At 39.9% G+C, this 14,253-nt stretch overlaps 1 protein-coding gene across 1 annotated transcript; it reads left to right on the forward strand.

Annotated features, from left to right (window-relative positions):
• Positions 1-6,147: 6,147 nt before the first annotated feature.
• LOC105928900 (flavin-containing monooxygenase 5) lies at positions 6,148-12,511 on the forward strand. The gene is made up of 11 exons (XM_012866435.3): positions 6,148-6,250; positions 6,840-6,978; positions 8,801-8,989; positions 9,073-9,238; positions 9,365-9,507; positions 9,597-9,796; positions 10,863-10,998; positions 11,088-11,307; positions 11,411-11,483; positions 11,583-11,835; positions 11,962-12,511. The coding sequence occupies exons 2-11, from the start codon at positions 6,847-6,849 to the stop codon at positions 12,109-12,111; spliced, it is 1,662 nt and encodes a 553-aa protein (XP_012721889.2). The 5' UTR covers positions 6,148-6,250; positions 6,840-6,846; the 3' UTR covers positions 12,112-12,511.
• Positions 12,512-14,253: the final 1,742 nt, after the last annotated feature.

Raw genomic sequence — 14,253 nt, forward strand, 5'->3', positions numbered from 1 at the left:
GTGTCCTCCTCCTCCTAGACGTGCTGCCTGTTGCAGTCGGATATGTTTACCACGTTCTCTGTGGACCGCTACTCCTTCCCCTCCCGTCAGAGTAGCGCCAGTAAATATGAGCTATGTTATTTTACCTTACGTTGATTAGGTATCCCTTTACAACCAAATCAGATCCACACACTGAGAGCATATTTTAAAGATTTGTGTGGATGCTGGGGTATTTAGATCCTTTTGGGCCTGCGTGCGTGGATCTCAGTGGATTTTACTAACTTCTCACAGCTGCCAGGTTGGTGTACTTACTTCACCTGGCAGGCAGTGGTCATAATGTTCTGCTTCATCGGTGTATTCTGAGCCTTATTAATAATCTCATAGGGAACTTGTTTAAGTTTTCAAAGCCTCTACTTGATGTACATTAGTACTAAAAATTGGTGCCTGCTTTGGGTTTTTCTTATTTTCTTTCACTAGGTTGATATTTTCTCTTTAACTAGTTTTTACAGTTGGTTGATGAGGAACAAAAAGTCACCTGAATTTTTAGGACGATTTCCTGAGAAGAGCCGATTAAATACATGTTCAATACAAGCCAGGTCATGCGCATTTTTAGACAGACTGAATTAACCATTTGCAGATATTCTCAAAAGAGAACTGCACACATAAGAGTGATTGAAGCTTTCTGAGGCTTATGGTTGTTCTTCCATCTTGGCAGATCCGTCTGGGAATGTGCACCCTGGTCCTGACTGCACGCCCTAACACACAGAAAAATCTGTGTAAAAACAAGATCAAGTGGGAAAATAATCCCGGTCTGATTTGAAGCGAGGCTTTTACACGGTCAGGCTCACACCGACAGCTCCTGGGTTATTTTTTTTTAAATACCAACTGCAGGGGTGAACAGCATTTTCCAGCTAGTTTTAAGATTTTGCTGCAAAACCTCCAACTAAAATAACGTTAATATTCCAAAAATCTGTTGCTAGATGCTAATGGATCAAAATTCAGAACTTTTCCAGTTAGCGTGTCCGTCCTCGGCCGTTTTCCAATAGTGAGCAGGTGGTTCTGTAAACATAGGGCATCGTCTGCAGCTGCTGCAGTGTGGGCATGCTAAGATGTTTGCCCGCATGCCGTGGAGAGGCTGCATGTCTTAGCAGCCATCATGTTTACAAGCCGTTTATCCGACCACCTCTTGTTCACTCTGGTGGAAAAAGCTGAAAACTCACCTGAAACCCTGAGGCTGTTTAAGCATATTGTTTGTGCAGCTTTAACTTCAGGGAAACTAAAGGCACAAATCTCAGATTTGCTTCTTAATATAAAAAATGTTCCATGTGCGGCGCATGGTGTATGGATTCATGGCTGTTTCCTACTTGATGTTAAACATTTAAATCAGTGGAACAATTATACACATTTCAAGGAAAAAGGCAAGAGGAGTCAGACGACAGCTAGGGTTTTAATGAAGACTTGACTTGCCTTTTTTTTTTATTTCATCACCGCAGGAGCCAACTTTAAACTGTGTCAAGCCTGAGCTCCCAGCTCCGGCTGAAGCAAGCCTCTGTGTCAGAAATCAACCTGTAAATAATTACTTGACTGTGTGACGATGATCTTGACTGTAAGCAAGAGCCAAGAGGACGAACTGAGCCATCATTATCCGACCTGAGGCATCACCAGGCATCTGTAGTGGAAATACTACCGGAGAGATGCTTCCCCATTCAGGAGGCCATTCCAGCAACGTTAGCAGGACTTTTAGCCTCGTGAAGGCCTTTTCTTTTTGATTCTGACTCGTATCATTCGGTTTTACTGAGGCTCATTGCTCAGGCAATTTAAGTTCGCAGGAAGCGTTAACCGTCTTGTTATGTAACGACGAGAAAGTTCAGAGAGGTCAGAAGGTGGTGTATAGTTTTGTACCTTTCTCTTACCACATAAAGTAATAAATACAGAAACCTATCTGCGTGTCTGTGCAGCATGCCAAATAGAAATTTTCCAGTGCAACGTATCTGCACCCGAGCTGATGTATGTTATATAGCGTTGAACCAATTAACAGGATTGTGACATAACCGGACAAAGTCTTATTTCCTTTCTGCAAACTACCAAACTTAGCCTTTTTATGTGAATGTGCTGGTGGTCTTATATTTTAAATTCCCTGATAATTTCCCCCTCAGATCTCCTAAGGCAATAACCTGCAAATGGGCCAGACTAACATCCAGGTGTCTAAATATGACGAGTCTTCCCAGGCTTCACGGTGTGTTTCGGGGTGTGCATGCACAGGGGTTAATTTTTACTGGCATAGGGCCGTCTGCTTTAATCTACATGGGAATCGGGTTGCTTTTACTTTTCTCTATAAAAAGTGTGTTTGGTGCTGAGGTCACGTCTCTGCAAAGCTGTAATCCTGCGCACTGACGCCATCAGCGGAGGCGTGGCAGCTTAGATGTTTGTTTAATAGCAGCGTGATCATAGAGGCTGATGACCCTTATCAAAGTCCTGCAGGGCATGGGGCAGCTCTGGTTAACTGTTTTGTGTCCTTGCACAGTCATTTAGGAGTTTACCTGCATACGGCTTATGCAGAAATAATACTTTCAGATTAAGTGAAAATTTGTGGGGTGACTTTCAAACCCTAATTTAGGTGTCAGGATATGTGTCGTATTAATGCGATTGGTGAGCATAATGGGCCACATTTCTTCCAAATAAGGCAGCTAGGTGTCAAATGAGGCAAGGGGTTTGTCATACATATACTATATGGTGACTTGCAGAACTATTCGTACCCTTTAAACCTTGGAAAAGGTGACAGGTTTTCTCCCAGGATTTCCCTGCATTTAGCTCCATCCACTGTCCCATCAGCTCTGAGCAGCCTCCCCACAGCATGATGCTGCCACCACCGTGCTTCCCTGTGCAGATTGAGGGTTCAGGGTGCTCTTAATGAAACCCACATTGTCGTGTGTGTGTGGGCTTTCCTTTCCACAGATTCTTCCATCTGAGCTGTGGATCTCTGCAGCTCCTCCTTAAGGCGACTTTTTCCTTAAGGCAGGAAAAAGTTTGTAAATTTAGTGGAACAAAATAAAAAAGTGGTATGAATACTTCAAAGATTTAGTCATTCAAATTATTCACAAAGTACAACGTGGATTTTATTGTTGCAAATCTGTCCTGGGTTTATTGACATGGAAGGTCAAAGCAGGCAGGTGGAGGTGCCCAGACACAGAACAAATATCTAAACATGTGAAAACTTTGCTTGACTATAACAAAACCCTAACGCCACTAGAATGTCTGTGACCTGGATCAAATGGTCAAATAGTTTCCCTTTGCTTGTACTTGATTTATTTTGCTGCTCTTCGACAAAAAGAATGCTTTATGACATAGTGGTATATGTTTGTTTTTTTTTCTTAGCCTACATATTTTATTCCTGTTTCTGGTGGAGTTTTGACAGCGAGCCAATCCATGTGGCTTTTCACCAGTTGGTTTGACCCAGACCAGATGTTTCATCAGCAGCTGTTTGATTGAACCGTGTCATACTGTGCCCTCATTCTGCAATAACCGACCGACGGTCCTTTCCCAGTACATGCGGCCCGGCTGGCGGCTCTCCAGTCTTTAGCCTTATCCGTCGCCTCTGTTTTATGGTTGTCTTACTGTGAAGAATATAAATAGGTCTTATACAGACGTTCAAGAAAAGACAATGTAAAATAAGTTGCTACATTGTTAATATTTGAGTGCTGGAGAGATTTTGCACTTATCAGTTGTTTTCAGATGTGCTTACTGAAAAACTATGTGCTGTATTGTAGCTTAATTCTACAGACCTTATCTTGAAGTGTGCAGACGTTGGTGTGAGTGCTTTGTGGTGTGTCAATAGATATGGTTCTGCTGTTAAATATTCTGTAAACTTTGAATGTAAAAGATTTATAATTAAAAGGGAACACGTCTGAAACGGCTTCATGTCATTTCTAATACATTTGTGTGCCCTATCATTAGGGAAGTGAAGTTTAATTTTTCAGGTGACAGATTCTAGTTTACCAATCATTATACTTCATATTTGATCTGCTTTATAGAGGTGGCAAATCTGACATCAGTGATAACTTCACTGAATCTCCTGCTATTTATGCAGACGCTCTGTCTGCACTGATAAAGATTCACTCACTACTGTATGCTGATTATTTGATGTTCAAACTGCTTTCCAATGAATTTGGCACATTATTATTTGACCCTTTGTGGGCACGCAAGGCTTTCTAGATCACTGAAACGTCACTTTATTTCCTCATATTTAGACCAACATAAAACAGATTTGTAGATATGCAACATATGTGACACTGTAAGAAATTATGTCAGCAGCTTTACTAATGGAGTTCACCGGGGTTCTATGCTTTGGTCAAAACTTTTTACATTATTTAAGCTTTGATCAGACAGTAATTTATCAATTCTATCGCCATACAACTATTTGCCTATTTTAGTTTCTTAAGCAAAATAAGACTAATCAACAAATTACTAGATTAAGCTTAAAGCTTTCCTTAAACTGACAGAAAAAAGCAAAATGCTGTACAGAGCACATGCTACATTTTCAGAACACAAAGAACTAAAACAAGGAAGGTTACAACAATTAACTTTTTTTTTAGTCTGGCAAAGTTGCCTTAGATCTGAAGGTCTTTAGGACTTTTTTAAAGTAACTTGGAGTTATTTTTCTCAGTTAATGTTATTTCAAATTGTACAAAAGACTAAAACTGCTGCCTTCTCTTATCTGCCTGCTGTGAATGTATTTTAGTGAGAGATCCCACTCCTCCAGTTTTCTCTCCATTGTCAAATACCTGCTCAAATGGACCACGGTAATGCTCCATCTTGTCTTAAAGACATCGCGCTTCTATATGTACTCATCAAAGCTCGTAACATTCACTCTGCATGCTTACTACAGGTGCTAAGAATTTCAAAAAGAAAAGGAGCCAGAGCTTTTGGTTAGTTGGCTTTTTACCTTTTACTCTTAATTTATGTGTTTAAGTCAGAGAACTCTTCAATCAGGTAATTTCTCTCTTTGAAAATGCTGAAGATTAGGCCTGGCTTAGGTGTCCCTGACTGAGTTATAGGACTTTCAATACACAAAAAGCCAGTTTGGAGGAAGCCAAAGACGAGAGGTGATCGTAGACAAACCCCAGCTATCATTTGTCTGTGAATGCAGGCAGCATGAAATGGTTGATTAATTCCCACAATGTCCCAAATTAGTCAGATAAATCCCATCATTGTTTTTTTTCCCTCTCTTATCTGTGTTGGTGTGGGATTACATCAGTGCCATGGCGAAGAGCATTAACACTTCAGTAATGGCAGTATATATATAGTATATTCTATCACATATGCTATAGCATCATTGTAGAAAAGCTGGCTACATTTTGAGTACATTATTTTCAGTGGCAAAGGGCTATTCCTGCACACGAAAAAGCACAGAATGAAACCAAGAGTAGGTTTCAGGTTTCATCAGTACTGCAGATTTTTCCATAACAAAAAATCAGAAAAATGTGCAACTGTTTGAATATTTGGTTTAGCTGAAGGAATGGAACAAAGTAGGTCTTAAATTCATTATTTTGAAATGACAAGGCGGAGAGCATCATCATTCTGCAGAGCAAAAATTTTCCTTTTGCAGTTCACGTTATCCAGGCTTAAAATTTCATCTGGATTTTATTTGATAAACCAACAAGGTCAAGGAGTATTAGTGCTTTTTCAAGCCCTTGCAATATAACAAATGACATTTAGTCAGGAAAAAAGTGAATTATTTTGGGTTTATAATGTCTACAATGAAAAAGATAAATATTAAAAACTCTTCAGACGCTGCTTCCAGATAAACTTGCCCTTCATGCTTCAAAGGTAGCAGTCAAGAAGGATGCATAAGTCTTGGTGGGTAGAGTAAGTCAGGAAAAACAGACATACCATGGAGAAAAGTCCTTTACTGAAAGTCTGGTATGCTTTCCATGTTTCTACAGATTGAAGCTTGGAAATATGCAGTGAAAATAAATGTCCTAATACCCACACCTGATACGCTCGTGCAGACGCATCCGTAAGGAGTGATGTTGGCACTGACTGTCACACGTTCAGCCACCTCCCACCCAATTGACTAGAAGACAAACTGAACTTTAGTCAAATAACTGATTTGTAAACATTGCTCAAGTCAACAGAAGCTTTTTTGTGCAAATGGGTTAAAAAAAGAGAGAGAGAAGACAATGAGCCTCTTCAATGGTCCCTTGGTGTATAAAAGGCATTCGGGTGAAGCTTCTCCATCCTGACAGGAAAGCAGCACACACGGATTATCAAGGTAAGAATGATAGAAGGCATTTCAGATTTCTGCTCGTCTTTGATGCAGAGGATGGTAGTCTTTTTCGTAGTTTTATAAAATGAAACAAAAGGGTTCAAGGAGTTGGCGTTGACCTGATCAAAGTGCTCTAAATGTAAAGATAATATGTTGCAGGTCATGTTGAAATCTAGTGCTTTCAGGGAATTGTCAGATTACCTCTGCTCTGCTTTGGACTTCTAAGAACCGAGATGATTTTATGGCAGCGCGTCAGATGAAAAGCTGATAAGAACACGATGCAGACAGTGGGTGAACCATTAATTGCTTTTGCAAGGAGTCTGAAAGGGAACTTGTGCAAAGGTGAACTTTTGGTTTAAAATGTCAATGAAGCATTTTCAGACCGACGCCGAAAGTGGATAACCTGCACACAGGTTATCAAGGATGTGAAGCACTCTGGATAATACAATAGATGGAAAGACAAAGAAAGGTGTTTTCCCGTTTTTAGCAAAGGCTCTAAAAACACAGCGAGATTGGAAAGAAAATGAAACCTGTAGTTATGCATTTACAGCGCATATTGTTTCTAAAATTCAGTTTATCTTCTGCCCTGCTGCAGCTCCATCATGGTGCAGAGAGTCGCAGTGATCGGGGCGGGCCCCTCTGGTCTGACCAGCATAAAGGCTTGCCTGGATGAGGGCATGCAGCCGACCTGCTTTGAAAGCAGCGATGACATGGGGGGACTCTGGAAGTTCAAGGCAAGACACCTTCTTTAGTCGAACGGACATGTTTTTCATCGCTAAACCAAACTTGGCAAAAGTTTTCACACTCATTTTCCACCCTCCAACTATGAACTTCAATGTATTTTATTGAGATTTAATGTGCTAGATTTATAAAAAGTTTTGGAAAAGTCTAAGTATTCTTTTTTTTTTTTTTTTTTTTTTTGCAAATAAAAACCTATAAAGTGCAGATTGCATTTATACTCTGTTGAAGCTTCTAACAGGGTTTATTACAGAATCACCCTATAAATAATTCAACTCAGACTATCTGCTGGGGGAAAAAAAAAACACTCTCGCCAGAGGCTCAATGCAATCTATTTCTAAAAAAAAAAGGTGTTAAATAAATTAACTGAATTGAATTGGACAGCTGGATTTTTTTTTTTTTACTGTCATTAAATTATTCACAGGTTGACTCTATTTACTATATGGAATCTGAATACAGTTGGCAGCACTGGACTTTATCTAGGGATAGTAAAGTGGGATTAGGGCTGGACGATAATTCAATTACAATATATAGAGAGATTGTGTAAGGGACCAGACTTAAATAAGAACAAAAGGTGTTCCAACAATTGGAAAAACTTAAATTTAATAATGTCAAAAATGATTAGCAAAAGGGTCAAATTCAATACAAAATAACTCAAATAATAAATAGCACAAATTTGGGCCCAACTCAACAGAGGTCAACTAAACAATAACAAAACGCAAACAAAACTGACCTCCAGACAAAGAGGCAGCTTAAATAGGGGTGGAATAACCTAAACTTTCCACATGAGGGAGGCACAACATGATAGAGGAACAGCAAACCAAAAATATGAACACAAAAACAGATAGAGCAAAATCATCTTAACTTAGCACAAATAAGTGAATATTAAAAATAAAATAACTAAGGTCAACTTAAAAAAAAAAAGTTCCTTCCCCTCAGTCTTTTGGAGTAGTGGTATGTTCCTGACCTCTCCCTCCAGCTGATTTGTATTTGCAGGACCTCAAAAAAAAGAACAAGTATAAGTAAACCATTCAGACAGATATTAACTAAAGTGTGCACCCATTAGAAAATACTTGTTTAAATAAAATATCTTGAGCTTACCATACATATACACACAGTGTAATCTGGAATCAATAAATGTAAATTATGAAAAAAAAAAACAATACTAACACTTGGTGGTGGTGGTGATAGAAGGATCCACCACAGATCGATAGACGTATATCGATGACAGCGACAAAAGGGTCAATAAAAAGTTCAATAGAACAACAGTTTTCCTTCTTTATGCATTTTAGCCATGTAGGTTAATATTACAGTCACTACATCCTCACAACCAACCACAGGCCCTGGCTGTCACCAAGCTCCGCCCTTCTGAAAGAGTTCAGAGAGCACACATTCTTTTTTCTTTTTTAAAAACTTGTAGTTTTGGTAAAAATTTGGTTGAATAAAGGGTTTAGTTTGAATTCAATGTTTGTGTGTTCTGTATCTAAAAAAATAGGTCGCTAAGCAACTTGTTGATAATTGTCAATATCAACCAGTGTGATATATATTTTATCAATATGTTTTTTTTCCATATTGTCCAGCCCTAGGTGGGTTGCTGGCAAGTGCCACACTTCTTGGATAATAATTTTTTTTGTAAAAACCCATTAACGTTCTAAGCGGCAATCTGAAAACAAAATGTGAAAAAGTTAAATAGCTTTAAAATGTGAATCTGTGTAATTCAGTACGGCCAAGTTTTACCCAAACCTCCAGCCTTTACATTGAATTGTTTGCCCTGAGGTTAGCCTCGGCTTCTGTAACGTATTTTTTTTTTCTGTGCAGGAAGTATCTGAGCCCAACAGAGCCAGCATCTACCGCTCTCTCACCATTAATATCTCCAAGGAGATGATGTGCTACAGCGACTTCCCCATCCCTGCTGATTACCCCAACTACATGCACCACTCTAAAATCCTGAAGTACTTCAGGATGTACGCAGAGCACTTTAAACTGCTGCAATGCATTCGCTTCAAGGTAAAAAAAAAAAAAAAAAACAGCTATTTATTTAGAACAGCTGCTGTCAGACCTGTTTTGAGAACTTTTTTTTTTTTTTTCAGACATCAGTGAAGAGAGTCATGCAGACACCAGACTTTTCTCGCACCGGTCAGTGGGAGGTGGTGACGGAGAACAAAGATGGGTTGGAGGAAAGGCACGTCTTCGATGCAGTTATCTGCTGCTCGGGTCATTACACGTACCCTAACCTGCCCCTCAAAGACTTCCCAGGCATGTCTTGGTTATGTGTTGAGGGTTTTGCACATATCTATATACCGTATTCTGAATGAAACAATCATGGGGGATTTTCAAAAAAACAAAACCAAAGAAATTTATTCTTGTAATACTTGTTGGAAGGAATTGAGACGTTTGATGGAAAGTACCTCCACAGCTGGGACTACAAGGGACCTGAGGACATGCACGGCAAGAGAGTGGTGGTCATCGGCATCGGTAACTCCGGAGGGGACATCGCCGTGGAGAGTAGCAGAGTAGCAGAGCAGGTTCGTGTTTCCTCCTGTCCTTTTTTTTTAGATAACACGTCGCTCTATTAGTGGCAGGAACAGCCATTAATTTAATCGCCGCTGCCCAGGTGTATTTGAGCACCCGTCGTGGCGCCTGGGTGATCCGCCAGGTTTCAGATAACGGCCTGCCGGTGGACATGAAGTACAACACCAGGTTTGTCCACATCCTGTTCCAGCTGCTGCCCATGAATTTCTTCAACTGGTTTGGAGAGAAGAAACTCAACGCCATGTATGACCACAGCATGTATGCCCTGAAGCCGCGGCACAGGTGGGTGCTCTCTGGAAAGCATGCGATGCCTGGCAAAAGCATTTGTCACTTTGGTACAGTTTGTCACGTTACACTCACAAGCCTCGCTGTAATGCTTTGGGATTTCATGTGGAAATTCAAATAATATAAGTGTGGTCGTCATTTTTATTTAAAAATAATAAGCCAATACGACACCTCTCACTGCAATTATAGCGTTGTAAAACCATGCATCATTTTCCTTTCACTTCACAATTAAACACAATTTCTTGTTTATCACATAAAAACCCATGAAAATACATTGATGCTTACGGAGCCCGGGAGAGCTCACTTTAAGTGATATTTTTTTTTCAGGTCGTGATAATTCGTGAGCACGTTTCCTTTAATTGAGCCCTCAAATTAGTAAAACGTGAGCACGTTTTCATTTAATTGAGCCCTTGAATTAATAAAACTTATTCGGGCACACGTTTTAATTATTCGTGGGTGCGTTTTGGTAGATGGAGATCTCGAATATACTATAACGTGCTCATGTTTACATGTGTCAAGACAATATTGAGTGCATGTTTTACATATTGTGGCCACGTTTAAGTAGATCGTGCACACAATGTTCTATAACCATGTTCACTAAATTGTGCTCTGGTTTTAGTAAATCGTGCGCTCGTTTGAGTAAATAGTGCAGTCGTTTACTAATTGTGCTCTCGTTTAACTAAATTGTACGCTCGCTTTACTAAATCGTGTGCACAATTTACTATATTGTGCCCTCGTTTTACTATGCTTAAAATGAGAGCTCAATTTAGTAAAATGAGCTCACACTATAGTAAAACAAGAGCACAATATAGTAATTTGTGCACACAACTTAGTAAAACGAGCGCACATTCTCTCAACATGCAAAACATTTTGCGATGACCCTACTAGGGCTCCATAGATGCTTGTTATGACAAATTGTAAAAAAAAAAAACGTTCAAAGCACTGTTGATTATTTGTCAGGATCTCCTTACTGGCTGATGTGCGTCTTCGATTTGATTGGTCATTAAAATATCACACAATCTCTGCTAAATCCTGCATTTCTTTCTCTTTGTTGCCTCCACAGGCTCTTCAGTCAGATACCAGTGATCAACGATGATCTGCCACTAAGGATTCTTTCAGGGTCCGTCATCATCAAACCAAACGTGAAGGAAATCTGTGGCTCCACCGTGGTTTTTAGTGATGGCAGCAGAGCAGAAAATGTCAGTATCTTGCTCATAAATATCTTTTAGAGATTTCTTTTGCATTCCTTTTTACGCTTTTCATGGCTCTACCCCCTCTTTCATTACAGGTGGACACAATTGTGTTCGCCACAGGGTACAACTATGACTTCCCCTACTTGCCGAACAACGTTCTATACAAGTCAGGTCACAGGGTAGGTCTGTACAAACACGTTTTCCCCCCCAACCTGGAGCATCCCACTTTAGCCGTGGTGGGCTTCATTCATGCCCTCGGAGCCATCATGCCTCAAGCTGAAATGCAGGCCCGCTGGGTGACACGTGTCTTCAGAGGTGGGATGCAAGCCTTTCCTATCTCCTGTTGCTAGTTTGAATCCTTCAAAAGCGTTGGTCACCCTAAGATCCTTTGTATGTCTTTATTATTATTCCCTTTAAGGACTCAAGAAGCTTCCCTCAAACCAATCAATGATCAAAGCAGTTGAGAAGGACACTAAGGACATTGAGAAAAAGTAAGCATTACTTTTCATTATCTTCTTTACTAAATATAATAGTAGTTGTTGTTCTTAGCCTTGCTTAATCTTACAATAATTGGTTGGCCCTCTCCGCAGCTATATTGTGTCAAAGCTGACACCCCTGCAGGTGGATTTTGTTTCCTATATGGACGACATCGCTGGAGAGGTTGGAGTGAGGCCAAGTCTTCTCTGGCTCTTCTTCACAGACTACCAGCTCTTTAAACATGTACTCTGGGGCCCCGTCACTGCCTACCAGTACCGGCTGATGGGACCGGGGAAATGGAAGGGGGCTCGCAAAGCAATCCTCACCCAGTTCAACCGCATGTGCGAGCCTCTAAAAACCAGAAAGGTCTGAAAGGAATACTATTTCCCACGTGCTCTCAAATTTAACCTCTTGCATGAAGCGTTAAACTCATCTTCCATCATTTTGTTTTCAAAATGAAAACACGCGTGTTCTCGTTCCATGTCCCTCCAGCTGGATGAGCAGCATTCCTCCATCACTGGCCGCCTGGTCAAGCTGAGCCTGCTGATCCTGGGGGGAGGGGCCGCTGTGTTCTACTTCCACAGACGTAACCCAGACACCATACCCACCCTGCTGTCCAACCTCCGTCCACAGACAGTCTGAGCATGCGACGTTCTAACGATGAGAAAAGAACCCCGGATCACAGAATCCAGCCGGCTCAGGAGCCGTTCAACTATGTGGTTATTAGTGCATGGGTCAGGATTGTGGCGCTTCTTGTTTATGTCATTGTTAAATGAGCAGCTGATTGATGGCAGTGATATTGTTGTGGGTTTTTTTATTACTGCTCTTTGTGGATTCTTGAAAGCAGATTGCCAAATTGTGTTTCTTATGCATCTGTTTTAAAAATGCAAGTGTAGATTAAAAGTTTGAGATTCATGTGTTTCAAACAGGTCAACCAAACTGCACACTGCCTGTTGCATTGTTGGCAACTAGGTCAAGCATGTTTGTTTGGGTCTGCAATTTCCCTTTTCTATCACAAATGCAATAAAAAAAATACAAAGACTATTGCAATTTTATTCGTTCATCAATTTTTGTTCTTTGAATCATTTACTTTTTGAAATATCAGATTTTTACCTATTAGCAACGTACTGATAGAATTTTGCCTTTATTTTTCAAGAAAGTTCATTTCTTTTTTTATACTTTTCAAACATAAAAGCCAAAGAATTCTTCACAAAGAAAACATGAAAATAAAATCATGATTTAAAAAAAAAAAGCTAACCAAATGACACAGACAATGAAACACAAATATACAATAATGTTTAAAAAGATCTTAAGGAAAATATTCTAGTATTCATGGGATCCCTGGAAGAGAAAAAGGCCCACAGCATCACAGATTATTCTGCGTTGTCCTTTATGCATCACCATTATCAAGATGGATGCAAGTTATTATTCATCTAAACTTGTTCCTGGTGTAAACAAGTTAAGAAGCAAAAGGGGGAAAAAAGTTTTAAAAGAAGAAAAATATCTGTTCCTGGTCTCCACAACCTTCAATTCTGCACAAGGGTCACTTGGTTTGCTCAAATAAGGAACAATGCTAAATGCAGTGTATCACGAATCAACAATCTTTTATTGTCACCATGTGTTACCATGGTGAAATTTGTTTTCGAGACAGACACTGACTTATGTGCACAAACAATATATACAGGTGGACACAACAGATAGACTTTTTTTCAATATAGAGATTAGGTCAGTCCGTTAGCTACTCTGGTCAACCACACTTACTGAGACACCCAAGCGTGCAAAACAGTCTTTAGGATCAGCCAGGACTTTTTAAACGATATGATTTACTGTGTTGCATGAATTAATCACTCAAAGCTTCTTTGATGATACATTCATGCCTGCAGGAAATTCTGTGCAATATCCTTAAACCCATATATACACGCTGTGTCGTATGTCATGCTCTGTTGCAGTTTTTCTGTATCTGGTTAATCGAACATATCACAGCGTCATGCTTGTGTACAAAAACTATTAGGTTACTGAAAACAATATACTCATAGTAAGAGCACCCTCCATATTTGTAGGACATCATATTTTGATATCTGGACCTGTCATTTTACAATGCTTCCGACAGACTTTTTAGAGAAAATAGTTTTTGACCCATTTGTTGTCCAAAAACTGCATTGTCACTTGAGAATTCAAAGAGAGACATCTAAATCTGGCTGAATTCAAACAGCATCCTAGTGCGCCCCCTGGTGCTGATATGTCAACATGCGCTGGGTGTTCTCCTCAGTTTGGGACTTTCAAAGAGGCGTTCAGCTCAAACTGAAGCTGCTGTAAAAGTGAATGTTGCTTTAAGAGTGCAAGTCGACGCTGAGCTGATGAAATCACTCATTGGCCTCAAGGGCCTGTGAAACTTTTCCATGCACTTTCACTTGCTGAGGAGTTTTTTTTTTTTCCCAGTTCAACACAAAGGGGGGGTTTCGATCAAAGCAACCCAGAACCTTTATCCTCTGGAACTTTTTCTGCAGCCGGCTGCCTGGTACAAAGAGCACGCTTGTATAGCTTCTCTCATTAATAAGTAACGTTAGCAGTAGATTTTTTTTTTTACAGTTGTTTAATTTTGAGGGTTCCAGGGCTTATAATATTGCATTCTTTATGTTATAATGTTTTGTCTTTTATTGATTTAGTATTAATATGAGCCAGTGCATTTACCCACTGGTAGTCCCATTAAGAGTAGTTAGAAGTACTTTATTCACACATGTTAAGGCACCTAGCTCAGTAAAGTGCCAGGGACAGAAGTGGAAT

This window comes from Fundulus heteroclitus, chromosome 9 (assembly GCF_011125445.2).
Source record: "Fundulus heteroclitus isolate FHET01 chromosome 9, MU-UCD_Fhet_4.1, whole genome shotgun sequence".
Taxonomy (NCBI): domain Eukaryota; kingdom Metazoa; phylum Chordata; class Actinopteri; order Cyprinodontiformes; family Fundulidae; genus Fundulus; species Fundulus heteroclitus.